We start from the raw sequence: 25,523 nt of genomic DNA, 5'->3' as shown, positions 1-25,523 counted from the left end.
CAGAACTCTTGTGTGAATACCCCCTGGTCCTACTGTCATATTACTGCTTAATTTATCAATTTGTTCCAAAACCTCCTGTATTGACACCTCAATATGGGACAGTTCCTACAATTTGTCACCTAAAAAGAATGGCTTGGGTTTGGGGATCTCCCCTGCAAAGAATGCATTTAGATTCTTCACAAGGTCCCTCACCAAAGACTCTTAAGCAAAGTAAGCTGTCATGGGATAAGAGGGAAGGTCCTCTAATGGATTGGTAACTGGTTAAAAGATAGGAAACAAGTGGTAGGAATAAATGGGCAGTTTTCAGAATGGAGAGAGGTAAATAGTGGTGTCCCGCTGGGGTCTGTACTGGGACCAGTTCTATTCAACATATTCATAAAAGATCTGGGAAAAGGGGTAAACAAAAAGGTGGCAAAATTTGCAGATGATACAAAACTATTCAAGATAGTTAAGTCCCAAGCAGACTGCAAAGAGCTACAAAAGAATCTCACAAAACCGGATGACTAGGCAACAAAATGGCAGATGAAATTCAATGTTGATAAATGCAAAGTAATGCACCCTGGAAAACATAATCCCAACTATACATATAAAATGATGGAGTCTAAATTAGCTGTTACCACTCAAGAAAGAGACCTTGGAGTCATCGTGGCTACTTCTCTGAAAACATCCACTCAATGTGCAGCAGCAGTCAAAAAAGGTAATAAAATATTAGGAATCATTAAGAAAGGGATAGATAATGAGACAGAAAATATCATATTGCCTCTATATAAATCCATGGTATGCCCACATCTTGAATACTTTGTGCAGATGTGGTCATCCCATCTCAAAAAAGATATATTGGAATTGGAAAAGGTTCAGAAAAGGGCAACAAAAATTATTAGGGATATGGAACAGCTGCCATATGAGGAGAGATTAATGAGACCGGGACTTTTCAGATTGGAAAAAAGATGACTCAGGGGGCAGGGGGAATATGATTGTAGTCTATAAAATCATGACTGGTGTGGTGAAAGTAAATAAGGAAGTGTTATTTGCTCCGTCTCATAACACAAAATTAGGGGTCACCAAATTAAATTAATAGGTAGCCGGTTTAAAAAAAAAACAAAAAGGAAGTATTTTTTTCACAGAATACACAGTCAACCTGTGGAACTCCTTGCCAGAGGATGTTGTGAAGGCCAAGACTATAACAGGGTTCCAAAAAGAGCTAAATAACTTCATGGAGGATAGGTCCATCAATGGCTATTAGCCAGAATGGTGTCTCTAGGCTCTGTTTGCGAGAAGCTGGAAATGGGTGACGGGATGGATCGGTTGATAACTATCTGTGCTGTTCTTTTCCTCTGGGGCTCCTGGGATTGGCCACTGTCAAAAGACAGAATACTGGGCTAGATGGACCCAGTATGGCTGTTCTTATGTTCACAATAGTCTTGTTTTCCTTGAGTGCTCTGTCAATACTTTGATCATCCAGTGGCCCCACTTAATTTTTTGCTCTAAGTTTTTGTGTCTTGTGTTGCTCTTTTCTTTCTTGGCCTGCCTTCTTATACTTTTATACTTGGTTTGCTGGAGTTTATGCTCCTTTCTATTTTCTTCACTAGGATTTGACTTCCGATTTTTAAAGGGTGACTTTTTGCCTTTAACTGTCTCTTTTACTCTGCTGTTTAGCCACGGTAGCATTTTTTAATGATCCTCTTACTGTTTTGTTTTTTTTAATTTCGGGTAAACATTTAGTTTGAGCCTCTATTAAGGTGTTTCTAAATAGTCTCCATGCAGTTTTCAGGAATTTCAGCCTTGTGACTGTTCCTTTTAATGACCTTCCTCATTTTAGTATAGTTCCCCTTTTTGAAGTTAAAATACTACTTTGGTAGGTTTCTTTGTCATTTCCCTCTCTCACGGATGTTAAATTTAATTACAATGTGGTTGCTATTATCACGCAGTTCAGCTCACCTCTTGGACCAGATCCTGTGCTCCACTTAGGACTAAATGAAGAATTGCCTCTCCCCTTGAGGGTTCCAGGAGAAGCTGCTCCAAGAAGAAGTCATTTAATGTGTCTAGAAATTTTCTCTCTGCATCCTGTCCTGAGGTTACATTTACCCAGTCAATATACCTGATTACTTAATGCTGCCAGGGTTATACTGTAATTTTAATTGAGTGTTAGTGCACGTAGAGCTTAAAATCTAATGGTTCAAGGGATTACTTTTCTAACTTTACTGTAAATTCTTCACCCTTACCATTTTGTATTCTTTCCAGTTTTTTTGAAAATCCAGACTCCCATCTTCTCGGTGTTGTATAACTGTCCATCCTCCTCCTGTGATCTCCATATTACAAAAGACCTAGGTAATAATGAAAATAATGATACTAGTTTTAAAATTATGTCCACTCAAAAAAAGACAACTTTCCTTAATAGTCTTCCAACATTAGTACTTTTTCAGTTGATCAAGTATTACCTAGTCCCTGTAGCAGTGTTACACAGGATAGGAAGAAATTATCATAAATTCTTGCCGGAAAATGAGATACAGTGAAGCCAAAATGTAGAAAAGATGATACATTATTTATAGGGGCTTGTATTTCTTATTTAAATCCGGGTTGTACCCACAATATACTGGGCAGTATCCCAACACAGATAGGGACATAATCATTGCCCCAAAGAGTTTGCAATCTAAGAAGACAAGCAACATATAAAAGGTATAGATAAAGTGGAGAAACTACGGATGGGGCCATGTGGGACTATCCCTGGAGAGTGTATGACCAGTACTGAAATTGCAGACCAGCATCCTACCATGATTTCACAATAAAGCTCTCATTAAGTTCCATATTTACATATAGATAGCAATGTGGTCCTTAAATATAACAAGACAATGCACATAATAATCACAACAGATATTTTATGTTTTATGTGTATACAGTAGTGCTTATAAATGACACAACTTTCACAAAGAATGCATCCTATTGTGCAGCCTTTCATTTTTCTTGTGATACTGCAAGGAAAGGTTAAAACTGTCATTTATTATGATTTCTTCTTTTCTGTTCCATCATTTTAACACTATTACTTGAAGCAATTTCCCCATTATTTTCATTATCAGATACATTTTCCCTATTGGCACTGTGATTGTTCCAGGCTTTCATTTCTGTGCTTTTTAATAAAGCTACATTTGCCTTTGAAATAAGGTGTGCATTTATACAGAGAGTTGAAGAATTCTGATCAATCAGCCTAGTATTTTGTGATCACATCCATTAGCATGGACAATGTTGGCCAGTAATTTAATGTTTTTCTTTGCTCTATCAATTGATGGTCATTATCCACTTCCTTTAAATAAAAATTCTTATACATCAGTCAACAAAAGAACAATAGTTCATCCTCAGACAAATCAGTTCCATGCTTTTCACTCTAAGATTTATTGTTCATGTTGATGCTCTGTGATTGCTTCATTGTTTGAATTTGCTAGGTCCCCTTGCACATGTAGGAGGAAAGGAGAATGCTGACCACTGCAGACAAGTAAACCAGATTCAGAATAACAATTAAAGAAACATGATTTGTTAGACAAACATTTTGGCTCTAGTCCTCCTTCAGCAAAGACACTGCAAGTCAAACCATTTATCTACAGGATTTAGTTTTCTTAGTCTTAGTCTGATTTTCAGTGAACATTTCTAACTGATGGATGTACCTTATTTAAAATTCAAGTCTAGAACCCAGGAATCCAGTGTTCATTTTTCTAATGCATTAAGCCCTTCTCATGTCTTGAGTGTTAATATTTTAATATGGAAAAGGAACATAATATAAAATTTTCCTGTAATAAAAAGCCTTATAAAACAAGTTTTCATGTTCTTTGAGAGGTGTAGCAAATTACAGCACCTAATTATGCATTAGCCAGCATTGCGTGGTCTGGCACTTTCCATGGGGGTGGATGTGAACACCTGCCATACTAAAAGGAGTATCAAGTTGATTATCAATATTAGCTTCGCATAATTCTAGCCAACAAAAGCCTGGAACTGGCTCCTGTCCCAGATAAGGTCAAGACATTCAGCCATTAAACACCTTTTAACATGTTTTGAGGTTTAATCCTGAATAAAAAAGAGGTGATAATTTTAATAACTATTTTTATGCATCTGTGGGTGCTGGACTTCTTATGATGAGTGGTGGGTGGTGGACTTTATTATTTTTCTGCGGATTCAGATGAAGAGGACTCCAAATGCACTAAGTATTTGCCTCTGCTTAGATGCAGGATGAAAAAACTACTAATTCATAACACAGATCCATTTAATTAGACTCATTTTAGATTTATGGATTAAACAAATTTTTAGCATTAAAACAGCCTTTTGGAGACAAACACAGATTTTTTTTTAAAAAGATGATAATATACTGCTGTCCTTAAATGTGTTTATGAAGAATAAGAACATAAGAATGGCCATACTGGGTCAGACCAATGGTTCATCTAGCCCAGTATCTTGTCTTCCGACAGTGGCCAGTGCCAGGTGCTTCAGAGGGAATGAACAGAACAGGTAATCATCAAGTGATCCATCCTCTGTCGTCCATTCCCAGCTTCTGGCAAACAGGCTAGGAGACCATCCCCGCTCATCTCGGCTAATAGTCATTGATGGACCTATCCTCCATGATTTTATCTAGTTCTTTTTTGAACCCTGTTATAGTCCTGGCCTTCGCAACATTCTCTGGCAAAGAGTTCCACAGGTTGACTGTGTGTTGTGGGAAGAAATACTTCCTTTTGTTTGTTTTCAACCCATTGCCTATTAATTTCATTTGGTAACTCCTCGCTCTTGTGTTATGTTAAGGAGCAAATAACACTTCCTTATTTACTTTCTCCACACCAGTTATGATTTTATGGACCTCTGTAATATCCTTCCTTAGTCATCTCTTTCCAGGCTGAAAAATCCCAGTCTTATTAATCTTATTAATCTGTTCCATACCCTTAATCATTTCATAGCCCATTTCTGTACTTTTTTCAATTCCCATATATCTTTTTTAAGATGGGGTGACCACAGCTGCACACAGTATTCAAGATGTGGGTGTACCATAGATTTATATAGAGGCAGTATGATATTTTCTCTCTTATTATCTATCCCTTTCTTAATGATTCTTAAAATTGTTAGCTTTTTTGGACTGCTGCTGCACATTGTGTGGATGTTTTCAGAGATGCTTTCCGCAATGACTCCAAGATCTTTTTCTTGAGTGGTAACAGCTAATTTAGACCCCATCATTTTATATGTATAGTTGGGATTATGTTTTCCAGTGTGCACTACTTTGCATTTATCAACATTGAATTTCATCTGCCATTTTTGTAGCCCAGTCACCCAGTTTTGTAAGATCCTTTTGTAACTCTTTGCAGTCTGCTTGGGACTTAACTATCTTGAGTAGTTTTATATCATCTGCAATTTTTGCCACATTTTTGTTTACCCCTTTTCCCACATCATTTATGAATATGTTGAATAGGACTGGTCCTAGTACTGACCCCTGTGGGACACCACTATTCACCTCTCTCCATTCTGAAAACTGATCATTTATTTCTACCCTTTGTTTCCCATATAATAACCAGTTACTGGTCCATGAGAGCCATCTATCAAGTAAAACACTTCACGGCTCCAATACAGTGCCCACTAAAATCAGTGACTTCAGTGGCCATTGGATCAGGAACTAAAATAGTATGGTATAAAGACTAACTAAGTAGCCTCAATAATTTAAAAGTAAGCAGTTTTTAAATGTATAATATTATGCACAACTCAGAATAAAGGCTTAGAATACTGTTGCACTTCTAATTATTTCAACACCTTAAATATATCTACACATTTAAGAGGAAAAATTAAAATAATTAAATAAATACAACTTGCAAAATGATGACTATCAAAAGGGTGGGAATGGGGGTTTGAGCAGGACTGATAATCATCTGTAAATATCTGAAGGTTGTAAATGGCAAAGAGGAAGAGAAATTGACAGTAATGTTGGGATGAAACTAAGCAAAGAAAACGACTAGAAAATTATAAAATGTATTAGCCCACTTAGTGCCTGATCCCACGTCCCTTAGGACAATAGGAATTTTCCCACTGTCTTCAGTGGACATTGTATCAGGCCCTTGCTACCAGAGGTAGACAGACACAGGAGCCAGCAGAATATATATATACTTTTCTTGCTGAAACAGAAAGAAAACTAAAATGCAGCCTCTCTGAAAAACCAAATGGAATAGTTTCTGGGCTGACTCTCCTGATTGCATTGGATAGCTCTTCCAATCAGGGATACCAGAGAAATAAAACATGACTTCCACAATGTGACTTTCCCTATTTTACCTATCCCAGTGCTAGTCTCAAACTAAACACACCAAGATCAGTAACCTAGTAAACCTTGTGGATATTCAGATACAATTTAAAAGTTTGTAACAAAGCTTCCATGGACAGCTTGTGAACTTGAACAAAACTAATGCAAGTGCAACTCACTGTCAATTTGCCAGTTATTTTCAAGTCCTTTACAATTCCAGTTTAACAGTTTCAACACCTCTATTCAGGTCTCTCTAATCCTGCTTGATAACATCTAAGAAGATTTTCCATATTTCATTATAGACATCTCAATTATCTTCTGTATTCACCTTTCATATATCACTATATCAATATTTGCTTTAACAGTATTCTTCTAGTGTTGGTTTATCCTTTTCCCCATTTCTCATCCTGAACAATATTTCTTGAATGAAATGGGAACTATTTATCAGTGATTAATTACAAACGGATGATTGTTTTTTGACAGTGGATCATTAATTAATAAAATATGATCTCTTGGGTATCCCTGATTCTCTCCTTAATCTTCAGAGACATGTATTTCTGACAGAACTGCTGGCCAGGTGTCTGACTCAACTGTAGAGACTAGGCATTTGCTGAGGGGTAGAAGACAGATCATGTTTTGGGGGTGTATGCTCAGATTTAGGGAGGATCCTCAGTCAGTGGAGAAAAAGGATGGGTTGGGACTCACTCCAGGCAAGATACTCTATTTACTTCACCTTCCAGTATTTTTCTAAGGGTGAAGATGGACTAAGTGATTTATATTAATACAGCACTTTGCCAATGTAAAGATTCCATAACCATGCAGAATGCTCCCTCACGCCAAGAGCAACATCTACATCAACAAGCAAAAACAAACACAAATACATATATTTGTTACCTTTTTAGGCTCTGATACATTATTAATATAAATAGTGTAGACCCCGCTTTTGTTAAAGCCAGCTTGGTACACATCTGCACAGTCTCTGAATGGCTTGTCCTCCTCTCTTTTTGCATTCTTTAGTAAAACTGCAAAACAGAAAATACGATAATGCAGGTTACAATAGCAACCTTAGGAATTACTATACCAAAGCGGCTTTATTTCTTATTAGCTTTTCCACATCATTCTAGGCACTTAAGTATTATACCTGTTATACCTACATAATACCTCAGTATTAGACATAACACCTAAATATTAGTCCTTACATGTCCACCGCATTTTACAAACCGCAAATACTTAATAATTAACATGTCCCTTTGAGGAAGGTAACAAATTATTATTATCCCTATTTTAACGATAGGAGTACTGAGGTAAAGAGGCAAAGGCCCAAATCCTCAAATGTTTTTAGGCAGAACACCCATTGATTTAAATGGGAGTTAAGTGCCTAAATACCTTTCGGGATCTGAGGCAAAGGGACTTTCTCAAGGCCACGGAGTCAATCATCATTGGCAAAGCCAGGAATAGAACCTATGACCCCTTGATTCTCCAATCTCCTCCCTTTCCCCAGACCATATTGCTTTTTAAATAGCATAAATCACTGCAAACAATAGTGTAAAAACCCAAAATTTCCCACCTACAAATTGTTATTAAAAGCAACTTGTAAAAAATGGATGCTACCTTAATAAATAGTTTTAATGGTGGGTTTTAATTTCTTGGTTTATTTCACTTTGTGAAAACAAAGCAAAAGAATTAATATTCCAGCTACAGCATAGCACTTGATTCTGCACATCACAGGGTACGAAGTATTGTGCATGAGTGTGAGATTAAGAGATGAGGAGAACAGGGTATGCTGGCAATCCCAATCCTGCAGTAATGAGCGCACTGCTAAATTGGCCAGGATGTAACTCCTCCCTAACAGAACGAGTAAGACCTAAGAGGGGAACCTGTAGCTCTCCAAACAACAGGGGCTTGATCCTGCACTATGGACCCAATCCAGGAACACACGCTTTAAGCACTTGAGTAGTCCCATTGAAATCTATGAGACTACTCATATGCGTAAAGTTAAGCATGTGCTTAAGTGCTTTGCAGGATCCAGGCCAGAGTTCTCAGCACCTTGCAGTATTAAGCTCCATAGTGATGAGGACTACATAAATACATATGCAAATTGCATTGAAGCTCTCTATAGACATGCCCATTGTCTGTCTGCAATCCACCTCTTTTTCACTTTGGGCACAGGAAAGTAAAGAGTGGGTGCAAAAGGGGATAGCGACTTACTCCCTCTCAATGAGGAAGATGGCACTGTGTACCTAGGACACAGTGGTGTGCCTCCACGTCCACTAGAGAGTAGCAACCTTGCACAGCTGTTGCACACCCCACAAGGACTTGCAGGTTCAAGGCTGTATGTTAAATAGATAATGACACAAACACTTCACACCTATATATGCCACCTTCCATTTGAGCATTTTCATGAACCTTATGGGCAATAATTCTAGCATCACAAATTCCTGTGAGATAGGCTGTAGCTGTTATTATTCCCATTTCCCAGATGAAGAAACAGATGGCTAGAGTGGTTAAGTGATTTGCCCAACATCACACAGGAAGTCCTGGGGAGAGGCAGAAATAGAACCCAAGATTTCTAACGCCCAATCAGTTGCTTTAACCATAAGACCATCCTTCCTCCCCACATAGAGAATGTATACTGCATTTCACAAAACTACTCTCATAGCACAGCATTTGCATTTTGTCTTGAATAAAACAGATGTAATTTGCTGTGTTTTTTTCTTTTAAAATTTGAATTTTACAACAAAAAGGTGGATTTATTTTTCTTTTGAGTGAATTTATGCATCATCTCTTTTCTCTCTTCTTCCATAGCGTCCATAAAAGTAACTCCTGGCTCACATACTCTAGTTGGAAAAGAAACTTCTTGGAGGCTTAGCCCTATTAGGAATTAGGAAAAGAAAAGTGGTGTTTGTGACTCAGTAGGTGACACACTTCCCTTTGAGTCAGTGCTGAATTAGGCCCTCAGCATGGTATTAAGTAACAATGCACTCTTGCAGGTGCCATTTTTCAGATGAGACATAAAACTCGGCCCTGGCAATTTGTGTTAATTAAAGATTCAGTGGTATTTTTTGTAAGTAGAGGAGTATTAGCTTCAATGGCCAAATTCCAACTTGAGTAATTACTTGGGATCTGAGCCAAAGGCCACTGAAGTCAAAGGAAAGATTCCCATTGACTTCAGTGGACTTCAGATCAAGTCCATCTTGCCTACCCTGAGTTTTTCAAATGAGAGAAGTTAGCTTTCCTTGCTGAGTGAGAATCACTACTGCTTCCATGCTAAAAGTGACAACATTTCAACGTACATCTATGTAATACACACACGGAGATCAGCTTACCTGCCTCTCTTCCCACACACACAATCTGCAAAATATTTTGAAGTCACTGGAATTGCTGTAGATTTACATCGGTGTTACTGAGATCAGAAACTAGTTCCGTTATTTTTTAACTGAATGTTATGCAATTTTTTTCAGGAGGCAGCCCTGGCTCTTTAAGCTATTTTTAGCTGGACTGATACATAAATATCTTTTTTGAACAAGACAGCAGGAGATCATATATGGTTACATGGCCAACATGCTATCATATAAACCATCATATTATAACATAAGCAATCCTGATTTATTTATACACTGTATGTATCTACAGGGTTTGGGTTTAGAGTGAGCAGTAAAACTTAAACAGAAATAGCATTAATATCCTTGGATGTCATAACTAAGGGACATGAAATTTGTATACAGGTATCTCAATAGCCAATAACAAAATAATTGTTTTTACAACAAATGAAATAAAATCAGTCCATTCAGTAAAGCACTTGACATTTCAATCACCAAAGAACCTCACAGGAATATTCAGATTGTATATTTAGTAAAATGCACATATAGTTCATCTGTCTGAGGTGGGTAAAAAACAAACAAAAGGCAATAGCTCTCCTTAGACAAGAACGCTCTAAATCTTTGTGATTCTTTAGGCTTTCTTTAGGGTTTTAATCTCCGATGGGAGCCACTCAGAGTTTCATCTCTGAAAAGAATTGCTTGGTGCATGGGCATGCAGGCACAGTAGCTGCTTTTTGAGATGTAATGGCTGGGCACAACATTATTCCCTGTGTTCAGGGTGTGGAAGAGATTCAAAGGGCTGGTACCACTGTAGTGTTAGCCTCTGGAAGGCTAACAGGAAAGTGGCAGTGCCTTGGCTATGCCCTCTACCTCCCCCATGTCTTCACCAGTCAGCAGATCTACCCAAGCCCAGAGAGGAGCGGATGCTGCATAGCGGTTCCATTCCCTCTGGGAATCACAATAGCTCCTGGAGCTCCCAATCTGTCAGTGAGACTCTACAGCATCCCTAGGCTAAGGTACTGCCTTGAAGGTATAAAGAATCCTCGTATTAATGCCTGATATAAACGTTTAGATTATAAAACTATGAATGCTGGAGAATTAATTATACATTCTGATGATAACCTTCCTTCACTGACACCAGGCGATTCTCCCATTATATTCCAAGGAACTATAAAGAACAAGCCCTAAGTTATCAGAAAATTAATCCCTGTGAACTTTATTGCTGATGTTCTTTTACAGTAAGGTAACAGGGAATTCTTCCCATTTTGTTCATATTTGAAACCCATGATGTTTCTAAACTTTTTCCACATTCCACAGTTCCTGACTGGGTATTTTCTATTGAACATTACACAAACCATGAACTCCTGTACATCAGTTGAAGTTCCTGAATAGACTGGCATACTGTCAGTGTGTAAATAATTTTTAAAAAAACCCCAACCCTAAATAGAACCCAAAGGGAATGATTAGTTCTCATAGACTTATATCACAGGCTACAGAATCCCCCTGTCCACTTCTGTAATAGCTCATAATCTCTGGTTGAGTTACTGACATCCACAGATTTTGAGTTAAAGACTTCACGTTACAAAAAGTCCACCATTTATTCTATTTCAAACCAGCAAGTGACCTGTGTCCCATGTTGCAGAGGAAGACAAAACAACAACAACAACAACCCAGAATCTCAGCCAATCTGACTGCGGGAAATTCCTTCCCCATCCCAAATATGGTGATCAGTTGGATCCTAAGCATGTGGGCAAGATCCACCAGCCAGACACTTGGGAAATAATTCTCTATAGTAACTCAGAGCCCTCCCCATCTAGTGTCCCACCTCCGGCTGTTGGAGAAATTTGCTAATAACAGTCCTGGATGGGCCACAGACATCATGTGTAACTATTACCCTTTCTTTGACTATCTAAATGCCTAAAGTTAGTTCAGATATTTTTAAATACATGATCATACCAATATATTATGTAGCTGAGGTTGCTGACAAAAGTCTGTGTCAAGCAAAATAAATTAATTTTGATGTATTTGGTGCTATGAACAAAAATATATTAGACACATATTTGCCCTTTTCTAATTTGATCCAAATTAACTGATCTCAGCACTATGGAAAATATAATTATCTTAAAATTAATATATTTCAGTGTTTATTGTCATTTCTAATTAGGCTTTGAGAAAATGAAATATGTGTGCCTGTTACTCCAGCAACCTAAAATGGACATTCCTTAATTACACCCTGATGTTCAATAGTGCTTACAGGCAAAGACAATTGATTATGTTGCCTAAATTCATGGAGTCACATTCATACTTCCCGTAGTACCAAACATCTGGACTGATGCATTCATAAGTTCCGCAAAGACTAAATGAGTTAATCCCACAGGTGCTAATTATGTCTTCATATGACAATGCCAATAAATGACAGATGAAAGGAAGCTGTATGTTTTTTGTACAATGGTGATATAAATGAACAGAAATGTAGAGATTTCCGCAATGAATCTTTATATTTTCATACTCTTAATAATGTCCTACATGTTTTGTATTTAATCTACTTTTAATGTCCAACAATTAATCCATAGCAAAAGAAAATTCCTAAATGATCTTCATGAGAGTGGAAGTCCAAAAGGAGAAAACCTTATTCACTATATGTTCAGGAAATATTCATTGGCCAGATTCTGGCTGCCATATATACGCAGGTGCCCATAAAAAACAATGTGGGCAGAAGAAGTCTCAGGTTAGAAATCTCCCTACCTAGTTTTGGTGTTTCCAAGAATTTGAGGGGAGGGTTGTCTGTAGATCCACCGCTACCTGTAACGGAAGTCAGAGGGTCTAGAAGCAGGGTCAGGGTCTAGAGCAGAGGTTCTCAATTTATGGGCCGCACCTGCCTGGGAAGGTGTGGGCATGTGCCAGTTGCCTGTCTTTTGGGCAGGCGTATAGTGCTGCCAGATGATATCCAGAGCACTGCTTAGCCTGGAGGTGGGCAGAAGGAGCCAGGGGACGGGTTGGATGGGGCCAGCCATGTGGGTTTGCACACTAGGGGAAGCAGCTTTCAGGGCCTCCCCTGCTCCACCCCCAGCTCTCCTCCCCAGCTCTGCCCTACCCACTGTAGCACAGGGGTTCTCCTACTTTAGCTTTCCCCAGCATCACAGGGCCTCCTGGGCCCTCCATCTACTCCCTATGTTCTGCTCTCCAGCTCAGCCAGGGCTACTCCATTTCCTGCTGTGCTCTCTTCTTTGGCTGAAGCACCCCTTACAGTATCCCACAGGCTCCCCGCCATCCCCATGCACCTCCACATTGCAACCCTGTCTGCAGTACCCTGGGGCTTCTCTTGGTTCCCATTCACCGATCCCAGCCCTGCACTGCAATATCCCAGAGACTCCCCTCCATTCTCTTCACCTCATCTCAGACCTGCCCTACAGAATTCCAGTGACTCCCCTCCTTCCCCATCCCCCCAGCCCTGCCTTGCCCCCAGGGCTCCCGTATAGCTCCATGCCCCCACCTTGCGCCAGCCTGGCCCTGAGCCCAGGGTTCTCTCCATACCCCCGTCCTGCCCCAGCCCTGACCTTGGGGCTCCCCTCCTTCCCCATCCCCACACCTTGACCCAGCCCTGCCCTGGCCCTGGGGCTCCACTCCATCCTCATTGCCCCACCCCACCCCAGCCGTGCCCCACCCCTGGGGCTCCCATATAGCCCCATCCCTCCACCATGACCCACCCCTGGCCTGTTCCCAGGGCTTCCCTCTATCCGCATCACCCCATCCCAATTTAGCCCTGTCCCGTCCCTGGGGCTCCCTTCATACCCCCACCCTGACCCTGTCCAGCCCTGCCCTCTCCCCAGGGATCCTCTCCATCTCCATCTCCCCACTATATCCCTGCCCTGCTCTATCCCAGGGTTCCCCTCTACCCCATGCATCCCCAGATCTCAACCCTGCCTTGCAATGGTATTGGGGCTCTCCTTTATCTCCATGGCTCCAAGGTTGTGACCACTGATGAGCTTCTGAACCATAGACAGATGCAGTCTGTTATACCAATGGCCTACTCTTGTATATATCAACCTTCATTTGGGACCCAGCATGGTGATGAAGAACTTAACCTCAGTGACCAGTAGCATGCCACTGAAACACACTCTGTTGCTATCTGTTTTTGACAATATTTTTCTTACTGCAAGCAGAAAAGTGGAAAACTGAGCAGCAAAAGTGGAAAACCTGGGAAGTGTGTGGCAAAATGTATAGTACATTGAACTACAATACAAAACATGCTACAGATATCACACACTGAACACAAGCAGGGACACGAAACCGTGAGGTCATTCCAACTGAGCTGAACCCTCAAGATAAAAACATCTTTGGACTATGGAAACAGAGAAAGAAGCAACTCACATACAGCAAAATTATCAGTTAAAGCTCCATCTGTTCTCTCTTGTTTGACATTTATATTGCAAGCGCTTTTGAGCAGGGTCCTGCTTTTTGTTCTGTAATTCTGCAGGACCGTAGCAGAGTGGGAGCCTATCTCATGACTAGGGTTCCTAAGTGCTACACTAATTAATAAATAGTAAGAGTGAAAATAGCTAAACACAACAGAGGACATAGCCAGTGCTACCACTTTAAAGTTGTAAAACTATAAAATACTACTTTTAAGTGAGGAAATAGTTAATCAGTTGCCTACATACTAAAATGATGGGCACTTTAGAAATGTGATAGTCACAGAAGTCACGGATTCTGTGACTTTCCGTGACTTCTGCAGGGGCCCATGTCGCTGGCCCAGGAGCCCCCGAGCAACTTAGGCAGCCCCTGGGCAGTCACACCAGCTGCTGCTGGGGCAGTCTTGGGCCCCCCTACCCTCCCCCCCCCCCCCAGCACCAGCTGGTGTGACTGCCCAGGGGCTGCCTAAGTTGCTCGGGGGCTCCTGGGCCAGCGACATGGGCCCCTGCAGAAGTCACGGAAAGTCACAGAATCCGTGACTTCTGTGACTATCACATTTCTAAAGTGCCCATCATTTTAGTATGTAGGCAACTGATTAACTATTTCCTCACTTAAAAGTAGTATTTTATAGTTTTACAACTTTAAAGTGGTAGCACTGGCTATGTCCTCTGTTGTGTTTAGCTACAAAACCTCTGAAGGGTTTTGTATTTCTGAATGGGAACCTTTCAGATTTGATCATAATTTCCATAGCTGACTTTGCTATGTTAAGACTATTAAATTTACTATTACAATGACATGTTGAGATTTCTCCTACTTATGTAACCCACTTGTCAATGTGTCTTACAAGTCCTCCCCTGTGCTAATCCACAAAAGAGATGAGTTGTTACACCCCACAGCTACGGAACATTGGCTCTTTAGCTCTAACAGCTCCTGCTTTCAGCTCTGGAGGCTCCCCGTTCAATTCACTGTGTGCCAGCTAATATGGTAGCCATCACATAAGTCAGGGCTTGTCTGGGATTCATGGATTGCTGTAGGACAAGCTTTTTGTTGAGCAGCAGAATTATGTAACCCACTGGTGAGCATGCGTTACAAGGTCCCCCCTGTGCTAGTCCATGGAGTTTACGAGGTGATATATCTGGAACCAAAGCTCTTTAGCTGGGGACTGAATTAACTCATGTCTTCTGTGGATCTGAACAAAGGAGGTCCTGTATTGCACACACACCACTAGTGGGTTACTCTTAATTTATACAATTTATACTGGGACTTAAATTTCTGTCCCGGGATGTCAAAGTTTAAAAAAATCATTGTTTATGGTTTTGGTTTATTACTGATCAACGATTACTTAGCTTTTTGTAACATATCTATATATTTTAGGGATTTAAACTGCCACCCATCACCATAGTATCAGAGCATCTTCCACTTGTAATCAATAGCAATAGCAAAGACCCTAACAGGCTACATGGAGTCTTTTGTGTTTGTTAGTGATTCAGAAGTAGGAAGCGGTGTTGGTGTTGTGTCATTCTTACAGTGGAAAGGCTTCATGTGATAATGATTTTCCCTGCGTGGTATTCTACTGCCATATACCCGCAAACAGATCTCCCATTAATATGACAGTAGAATACAATTCACATTAATTAAATTAGGCTAGCAAAAGGTTAATATAAGAGGTATATCAGGAAATGATGATGAAATTAGACCATGCAATTATTTTCCAAAGGAAGCAGATGGGAGCCCCATCACATGAGGAGTTTAAAACTGGACTAGATAAAGTACTACAGCCCAGGGCTCAAGCCCCGTGAATAGGTCTGTGATGCAGGGCCAGAAAGGGTCACACAACTAGCAGGCTAACTGACCCAGATTCAACCTTTAGAGACACATTAGTAGGTAATGATTGTGGGTTTACATATATATTGCTAGACGTTAGACAATGTAACCAAACAGTTCCTGTCTCTCCTCCGGCCGTTTAGCTTGGGTTAGCCCTAGAAGACAGAGAGAGTTTGCACATTACAGCAGTTTCTACTACTTTTTGAAACCTAAAGCTTTCTCTCATTTGTGTGTGTATGTTTACCTGATTTCACCTGGTAAATAACACTCATTTCTTTTTCCTAGTTAATACACCTTTATTGTAGGATTGGTTACAAGCCCTGCCTTTGGTGAAAGACCTAGGATGCACTCGACCTGGGCGGAATGATTGTGACTGGGAGTAACCTGAATATTATTGTGATTTTTGGTACAAAGGAAAGATTGCCTAGGTGGCAAGGTAGATCAGGGCACTCAAGGGGGCTATCTGTGGCTCCATGTTAAGGCTTTTATAGTGCTTGAGGAGTTCACACTTGATACTTGGTTGGTCAAATCTAATTGTAGAACACACAACCAATTTGGGGTTTGTGCCATGTTTCTTAACAGTATGCCCTGAGCTTGGCACTCCTGGGTCATGAGCCATTCCAGCCAGCCTGACAAAGTCAATGGAAGTTTTATCAGAGTACATCTTGAGTTAAAACTGCAGGATTTGGCCTTGAAGTGAGACAGGTATTTAAAATTTGGGGGAAAGTAGAACACAGTGTGAATTTAGGGCCAAATTCTATAATACTTAGTCAGATACAAGCAGCTGCTGAATCAGTGAGAGCTTCGAAAGAATAGGACTGCAAGATTTGGCCCTAAATTTAATCATTCAGAGCACACGAGCAGTTAAGGTATTATATGCTATAAAAAAAAATCCATGGCCTGATTGTGATAGGTGCTGAACACATTGGCCTGATTCTCAGCTGGTGGAAATTGGCCTAGCGCCATTAAAGTCAAAGGAGCTATGCTGATCTCCTCCAGCTAAGTATTCAGTTCAATACTGGTTTCAGTAGGAGTTGAGCATGTTCCTCACATCTCAGAATTTGAGACCCATATTCATTTAAGAGAAAGAAAGAAAGAAAGAAAGAAAGAAAGAAAGAAAGAAAGAAAGAAAGAAAGAAAGAAAGAAAGAAAGAAAGAAAGAAAGAAAGAAAGAAAGAAAGAAAGAAAGAAAGAAAGGTTTCACTGATTACTTTCTTGAAATGAACATTTATAAAAGAGTTTTAGCAGCTGAAGAGAAAACCACATTCATTACCCCTCCCTCCCCCACCACCATTGAAGTGAGAAAAACAAACAAGGTCATAAAAAGAACACTCAGCTGTCCAACCACCTATCAACTATACCATATATAACAATATGCCCCTTCTTTCTTCGCAGAAATTGACTTGGTCTTGTAAAACTATTTTAACACACTCAGCTTTCACCCTCTTTGGACCATAATTATTTGCTACCTAATAAATTGTCAACAGTTATCAAGTTTGTTTTCCAATACATTTAGCCTTGATGACTGCTAAAAACAATAATACTTAAATTCGCAGTGCATTTGAAAGAGATCACTTAGGAATATCATGAAGTGGTCCTCATTAAAGAGTTTAAATAGAATGCCTTATGGTCCAGTTACAAAGATATAAAGACACTTAATTATCCAGCTGCAATATAATTCTGTAAGTTTCTGCCTGAGACAGCAAATTTGTGAGTAACCAGTCGTTCACTGAGAACTGAAAATTGAAGGATACTTTTACAAGCTGCTACAAGAGAGATAAAGGCACAGGCTTTAATATCTTGTGTCCCTATTTCTTTAATTCATTTAAATTTTTTCCACACAGACACCCTCATGTTCATTTAATTTTTCTGACTGAACCATGATATTTACACAAAATAATAAAAAAAAAAAAAAAAGGAGTACTTGTGGCACCTTAGAGACTAACCAGTTTATTTGAGCATGAGCTTTCGTGAGCTACAGCTCACTTCATCGGATGCATAGCATATCGTGGAAACTGCAGAAGACATTATATACACACAGAGACCATGAAACAAAACTTCCTCCCACCCCACTGTCCTGCTGCTAACAGCTTATCTAAAGTGATCATCAAGTGATCATCAAGGAAGGCCATTTCCAGCACAAATCAAGGTTTTCTCACTCTTCCCCCCCCACACACACACAGACACACATACAAACTCACTCTCCTGCTGGTAATAGCCCATCCCTCTTTGAAACCTCTCTTTATAATGCGCATGATAATCAAGGTGGGTCATTTCCAGCACTAATCCAGGTTTTCTCACCCCCCCCCCCACACACACACCCCCTCCAAAAACCACACACACAAACTCACTCTCCTGCTGGCAATAGCTCATCTTACAATGTGCACAGCAATAATCCAAGTTTAACCAGAACGTCTTGGGGGGGGGGTTTGTAGGAAAAAAACAAGGGGAGATAGGCTACCTTGCATAATGACTTAGCCACTCCCAGTCTCTATTCAAGCCCAAATTAATAGTATCCAATTTGCAAATGAATTCCAATTCAGCAGTTTCTCGCTGGAGTCTGGATTTGAAGTTTTTTTGCTTTAAGATAGCGACCCTCATGTCTGTGATTGCGTGACCAGAGAGATTGAAGTGTTCTCCGACTGGTTTATGAATGTTATAATTCTTAACATCTGATTTGTGTCCATTTATTCTTTTACGTAGAGACTGTCCAGTTTGACCAATGTACATGGCAGAGGGGCATTGCTGGCACATGATGGCATATATCACATTGGTGGATGTGCAGGTGAACGAGCCTCTGATAGTGTGGCTGATGTTGTTAGGCCCTGTGATGGTGTTCTCTGAATAGATATGTGGGAACTGTGCCCACATATCTATTCAGAGATATTCAGAGATTAGTGCTGGAAATGACCCACCTTGATTATCATGCGCATTATAAAGAGAGGTTTCAAAGAGGGATGGGCTATTACCAGCAGGAGAGTGAGTTTGTATGTGTGTCTGTGTGTGTGGGGGGGGGGAAGAGTGAGAAAACCTTGATTTGTGCTGGAAATGGCCTTCCTTGATGATCACTTGATGATCACTTTAGATAAGCTGTTAGCAGCAGGACAGTGGGGTGGGAGGAAGTTTTGTTTCATGGTCTCTGTGTGTATATAATGTCTTCTGCAGTTTCCACGATATGCTATGCATCCGATGAAGTGAGCTGTAGCTCACGAAAGCTCATGCTCAAATAAACTGGTTAGTCTCTAAGGTGCCACAAGTACTCCTTTTCTTTTTTCTTTTTACGAATACAGACTAACACGGCTGTTACTCTGAAACCACACAAAATAATGTTTCACTAACAAGGCAATGAGTGACATTGTCAATGTTGTTAGTTATTTCATGTATGTTAATATTCCATGTAATGTCTTCAGCATGAGTGAATAATACTGTTTTCACAAGACAGATCTGAGAGAGATTGGTTGTTATGTTCTCTGAGACTGGGTGGGCAATTGATTTCAGAATTAGCAGTTAACTGAAATGAGGAAAAGATAAAACTATTAAGCCATTTCTGCTCCAACACTAATAAATATTGACCACTAGCTGTCACCATATGCAAGTTAGCACAGGTACAGCAGCTGAATCCTGGCTTGTCAAGTGAGACACTGACAGAAATACTAGATACTGTACATTTTAGCTGCTTTATTTAATTACTGTTTCTTTACTAACCTGCAGTCTGAACAGATCGCGATACTTAACTACTCTGCTTTGTCATATTTGTTATATAGGTCATAATTTGGGAAGAAAATTTGCCCGTGCCTGAGAGGCTGTGAAGTTTTTATTTGTAGCTATTATTAATCATCATTTATATTGGTTTTTTTAACATACAAAACCAGAGGTACTTATCAGAGCCCTCTAGGCAGCTCTTACAAATACCAATACAATAAATCAAAAAAGAAACAGCAGTCCTATATCATCCGATACCAGATAACTAGGAAACACACACACACAAGTGCTGATGGTGCCCATAGTGCTGTACATAGCTAAATTGCACCTATGCAGTCCTGACCCAGACTGTGTGATCATGTAATACACTTCGTGCGGGCTGACCCCTACATCCCCATGGAACTCATCCAAGTCAGTGGGGCTGCACACAGGCAGAGGAGTCTACCTGAATATGAATGGCTCTCATTGTGATATCTAGGCCTACATTTTTGCACAGCTTTCAGACTCGGAATACTCTAAGCTTTGGGAAGTCTATGTGAAAAAATCATTAAAACTTATTCAGAAGGTGATATTTTTATTTCTCTTTTTTTAACCAAAGGCTACTTTTATTTTTGTAAGCATCAGATTCCAATACACACATTTTCTCTTTGGGGAATGTATTTTTTAAAAATGTTAATGCTTCAGGTGTTGCTTCTTTGGCCCCTTTGACATCCATTGACTATTTTTTTTAACAGTATAACCAGTTATCTATAGATTACGAACCCCTAAAAGAGTGGAATCTCCGTCATTAGAGCTTTTTAAGAACGGGTTAGACAATGGCCTTTCGAGGTCCCTTCCAGTCCTACGCTTTTATGACTTTATGAAAGTAGAGCAGAGGGCACCTTTTATGCTCCTTACACACACACACTCGGCATCCAAAAGTAATTTGCTTCTAATTGTGGGGAATCAATGTCAGGTTTAAAGATAAAAGAGCTAATGTGGCAGGCAGAATGGCTTGGACACAGGAAATGAAGTCAGAAGACATGGGTACTGTTCCTAGCTCTGGCACTGTGTGACTTTGGCAAGTCACTTAATTTCTCTGTTCTTTCCCCATCTGTATACAAAAAAAGAATGAGATGGGGAAAAGTAATTAAACTTATCATTTTATAAGGTGTTTTGATATTTATGGATGAAGAGTGCCAAGTTTTATTAATAATTGCAAAGTGTTATTTATTATTAGCAATAACATTTACGTCAATTTGTTTCCAGCACTGCTAATGTACCTCATAGCTGCAATCAAATATAATATAATCTTGTAGATGTCAGTGAAGCAGGAAAGAAATGTATTTGTTTCTTCCAAAAAAGAATGATGTCTCTGGATGAACGCTGTGCTACAGGTCCCTGTCTAGCTGGCAAAGCTCCAGCTGTGCCACAAAACAAAACGAAACAAACAAAAAACTTTTGGCTCAGTGGTATTAAGGTTGGGCTGGGCAGTGGAGTCAACAGTTTAATGAGAGGAAACAAATAAGTAGGAAAATGGTGCGAGCCAGAGAAGAAAGTAATTAAATCTATCGTCATTTTAAAAAGGGGTTTCAGAAGAATACAAATGTTCTTGTCTATGTCATTCAGTCTATTTCCTTTTCCATTCTGACCATATTAACCACAACAACTCTCAGTTAATTCTATTCCAGAGACACTGGCATCAATTTACTATAACAAATTTGCCTTTATAAACATAGCTTTGATACTAGGATTGAAAATAACCTCTTGGGTCACCTAAATCCAACTAACTCTTCTGATTGGGATCTTTCTATACCACTGGCTCATGTTATCTATGTTCTTTTTGAAGTCCCATAGAAAACTGGGCCAACATCTCTGTTGGTGTAACTCTACTGATGTCAACGGAGTTATGCCAGCCAAAACTTTGGCCCTGTGTCTGTGGTAACCTTTAGGTCACTTCCTTGACGTTTCAGTTCATTTCCCACAGTCTTAAGCTTACGCTAAAGTTACATCACAGCTACTGAAGGCAGAGAAAAAAGAATAACTATTTACCGTTTAGGGGTTTGAATACATAAATAATTTGTCTTTTTTAACATGTATCCTGTTAAAACAAAGATTTGCCCCTACTTCATTTTCTTGCGTAATTTGGTAAGATATGAAAACTACTCATAACCCAGGAGACTTGTGATTTTCAGAAACCTAAATATCTCACCCACTCACTGAATGATTTAGTTTGTGAACTCAGTAGGTACTTCTAGGGAGGTAAATTCCTAGCATATGTGTGTATTGTTTTGAGACTTAAGCCAAACTTCTTGTCAGCATTCAAGAGGAAGCTAATGCCTCATTTCTCTCGTTAGGAGGCCACAAAACCAGACATCAGTGAACAAACTTTCTTTCCTATTGCATTAGTCCTCTGAAACACACAGCATTAGACCTAACATTTTAACAACTATGTTATTATGTAGTCTGACACACAAAAGAAAAAACAACAACAGGAAAAATGAATAACCACATTGATAAAGAACCCAACCAGTCCTTTGGGGTTTTTTAGACTCCCTTTTAAGTGGGGGAGGGGAAAGGGGTAGGCCACCTATCATATTATTTAAATTTGTTTATAATATGCAAAGTAAATTTAATATTATAGGCACAATACAATAATAGGCTATTTTTTGCTAGGCAAGGATTTTCTATTGCTTTCTGTTGGGACAAATTCTACAATCTACTAGTCAGTCACTGGCTTCCCCTCTCCATATGGGCAATACCTCCTTTGAAGCTGATCTTGCTGGCATTAATTCATGTATGAATTTCATCAGAAATCCACCAGATCCTCAAACCATGTCATGTACAACCACTGCTCCAACTCCTCCCCATCTCTGCATGTGGAAGGGGCTTCTGCAGTCGTGGGGATGCATCTTTGTCACCAGTAGATTTGGGGGCCTTTGGCCCTACTTTCCTGTTCCTTTGCTCCTCTCTGCATTGTGGATGGGAGGGAAGCCTCTGGCCCTTATCTATGACTGGATTTGAAAATGATTTAATCCTAAACAAGTTCCCTTAAAATTCCATAATGCACACCAGTCTTTTAACAGGAAGGCTAGTTTTTGAAAGATCTGTTATTTTAGAAATGAGTTGGTGCCAAGATTCCCACTGCCACATTAAAAAAAAAAAAAGTTTAAACAAACTATATGACAACTCTGTTAGCAATAAATATGGACAAACTCGAGATGTCTGGGGCCCTGTGATATCATGTATATTTGTCCTATCCATAGGTTTTCTGATCTAGTGGAGAATATATTTTTACAGATCAGCATAAACTAAAGCCATAGAATTGATCACACTGGCAACACTGAGTGGTTGGTTTTGGAATCCAGACTGAGAATTGGTTGAAAATTTTACAGGTGGCCCCTGTCTCAAATGTAGTCCGTACCAAACCCAGAGATGTAAACACACCAGGTATTTGGGGAATTTGAAATTCAGATCTAGATCCAAATTTTGCAACTTAGGTTCACCTCTACTTTTTTACGTGATTAGCTGTGTGACCTTTACTCCCATTCTCTCATTTGCCTTTATACACTGAGAACTTTCAAAAATTCCTTCCCTTGGCCTAGCAATAGTGAAAATACTGCTGTAGACCAACTGTAAGAATTGTTATCACCATGTCATCTAACCTGGCTCATGTCATCTGACCTTGACAAAAGCCAAACAGGCAGGCAGTATCAGAGCTTATTCTCTTAGGGCCGTATTTTCAAAGGTATTTTGGCATCTAGAGAAGCAGATAGGTACGTAGTGGGATTTTCAAAAGCACCCAAAGAAGTTAGACACTTTTGAAAATCTCATTAGGCACCTATTGCATCTTTGGGCACCGATATGTGGGCACTTTGAAAATCTGGCCCTCTGTGCCTTGTTTAATCAAATAGGCATGCTGCCTCTGAAAATATTAAACTACTCCCCTCCCTCCCCACCCGGTGTGCAGAGTTTATGCTAGCTGCTCAGCAGAGTGGCTGACTCAGATGGCTGGGGTGAATTTGCAGTGGTCCTAGCACCATCAGCATCAGTATGGACAGCACTGTCCCTCCAGTGGGAATAGGTTCACATCAATTCACATTTACAATACTATTGTTATAAGGCAAAAGACTAGAAACTATTCTTTTTAAATGAAAGCTGAGATTGTCTTTTGCATTCTTAGGTCTGTCAAATTAAAGGGATTCTGTGACTGAAACTTTTTGGGACTACGAAGGCTGGCTCTGTTCAGAGGAAAGTGTGATCTGCCTATAATCGTTTATGGAATAACATGTCCATTGGGTAAATTTCAACCCAGTCCCAAGAATGGATAGTTAGTTAATTCTTGTCCTGAAGTTTGAAGATTTATATCCCTTGTCAATTCTCACCCTACCTAATTTGAGTGTAGATATTGTTGTTATTCACATAACTGTCTAATCATTTTAAAATTCTACTGAGCTCTTTGTTTCAATAATATCAAGCAGCAATGAGTTCCACAGGTTAATTATTTTCTTTTATCAGTGAAAAAAATTGCCTTTTCATTTGATTAGATACTCCTGTGTTTGTGTTTTATAATAAGAGGTAAGAAGGGAGTGTCCAATTGCTCTTCTTTCTACCATTCATTATTTTATATACCTATATCATGTCAACGTATTCCTCTCACTTTTGACAAAATAGTCCTATATTTATACTCTCTCCTCAAATAGAAGTCTTTCCATGTCTCTAATAATTTTCATTGCCCTATTCTGGAGCATTTCCATTTCTTCAATATCTTTTATGAGATCAGATAACCAGAACTGAGCACAGTATAAAAGATATGGGCATACCATTAATTTATAAATAATATTTTAATTGTTATTATCTATCACTCAAAAAATCTTACCCTAACTCTATGTTTTGAATGCTAGTACACAGATAGCAGTTATTTGTGTTTAACTAACTAAAGGGTACTTTACATATTTTCCCTGAGTGGTTATGGCTAAATTACAGTAGTTCCAATTGTTTTTCCCAGCATGCATACCTTGTACTTGACACAGGCTTCAGTATGTATAATAATTATTTTCACAAATTGATGCTGGTAATAATTTTTAAAAAATCAGCGTATGTGTCCAAGATTTCTTTAAAATGGTCTGGTGTTCTATGTTAATGTTGTTATTTTAACAAAAGCTTTTCTGTGGCTTTTTTTAATTCTGAGAAACAATTTATTTCCTAAAACTTGTACGTCATATAGATTTAAATATATAGCAAACAGGTATTTCTGTGAAAGTGCTCTATCTCTATGTAAACTGATCTAGGTATTTACAATATGCCAATCAACATAGTATCCAAGCATGAATCTGAGTCAGCTACTAAATACAAAGAGATATGGGGAATGAGATGGAGGTGTCTAAACTTAGGCTACCAAGTCTACATTTAGACATGTAAATAGCTTGAGTTTCAAAAGCACTGAGCACATAGTAGCTTTCATTGAATTCAATGGGAGTTGTTTGGTGCTGAGCACTTCTGAAAATTCACTTATCCGGGTACCTATATTTGGACCAAGTAGCCTAAGTTCTGATTTTTTTGAAAATCCTGGTTCAAAGTCTTTATAAGAACCAATTGATGTCTGAAATCTCCATAATTAAGGGGAAAAATATTTTATTTGAATCTAATTCAAGATGGCTAGAAAATCTGTTTTCAGTCTTTACAACAGCTTGCAGTTCATCTCTGTATGAAAATAATATCTCTCTCACATTGATATTAATTTCAAAATGCTCCTGAGCTCTGTTAAAACAGGCTGAGCAAAACTCTGCCAATTTCCTTGCCAGAAGACCATAAAATACATTAGAGGATTTGAATTGCTTCACAATGCTGAACTATTGGTATGAGAGCATACTGTTTAAAAAAGATTTTATTTAATTTAAGGTGCTGAAGAACTGTTTAGCATGGAATAAGTCAAAGCAACAGAGAAAGGGAAGATTTAGAATGGACATGAGAAAAAAGCATGCCATCAATAAGATTGGAATGTGAAAAAAATCTTCCAAGGGAAGAAGATG

At 39.3% G+C, this 25,523-nt stretch overlaps 1 protein-coding gene across 2 annotated transcripts in view; it reads right to left on the bottom strand.

Annotated features, from left to right (window-relative positions):
- ANGPT1 (angiopoietin 1) overlaps positions 1–25,523 on the bottom strand; it is a 206,673-nt gene that overhangs the window by 63,838 nt on the left and 117,312 nt on the right. For both annotated transcript variants that reach the window (XM_074943948.1, XM_074943949.1), the window contains exons 5-6: positions 7,148–7,275; positions 2,223–2,324 (exon numbers count right to left, since the gene is read on the bottom strand). In XM_074943948.1, the coding sequence (XP_074800049.1) occupies positions 2,223–2,324; positions 7,148–7,275 (230 nt within the window). The remainder of the gene's footprint in view (positions 1–2,222; positions 2,325–7,147; positions 7,276–25,523) is intronic.

This window comes from Natator depressus, chromosome 2 (assembly GCF_965152275.1).
Source record: "Natator depressus isolate rNatDep1 chromosome 2, rNatDep2.hap1, whole genome shotgun sequence".
NCBI classification, from domain to species: Eukaryota; Metazoa; Chordata; order Testudines; family Cheloniidae; genus Natator; species Natator depressus.
This window is presented reverse-complemented; position numbering and strand designations above follow the sequence as displayed.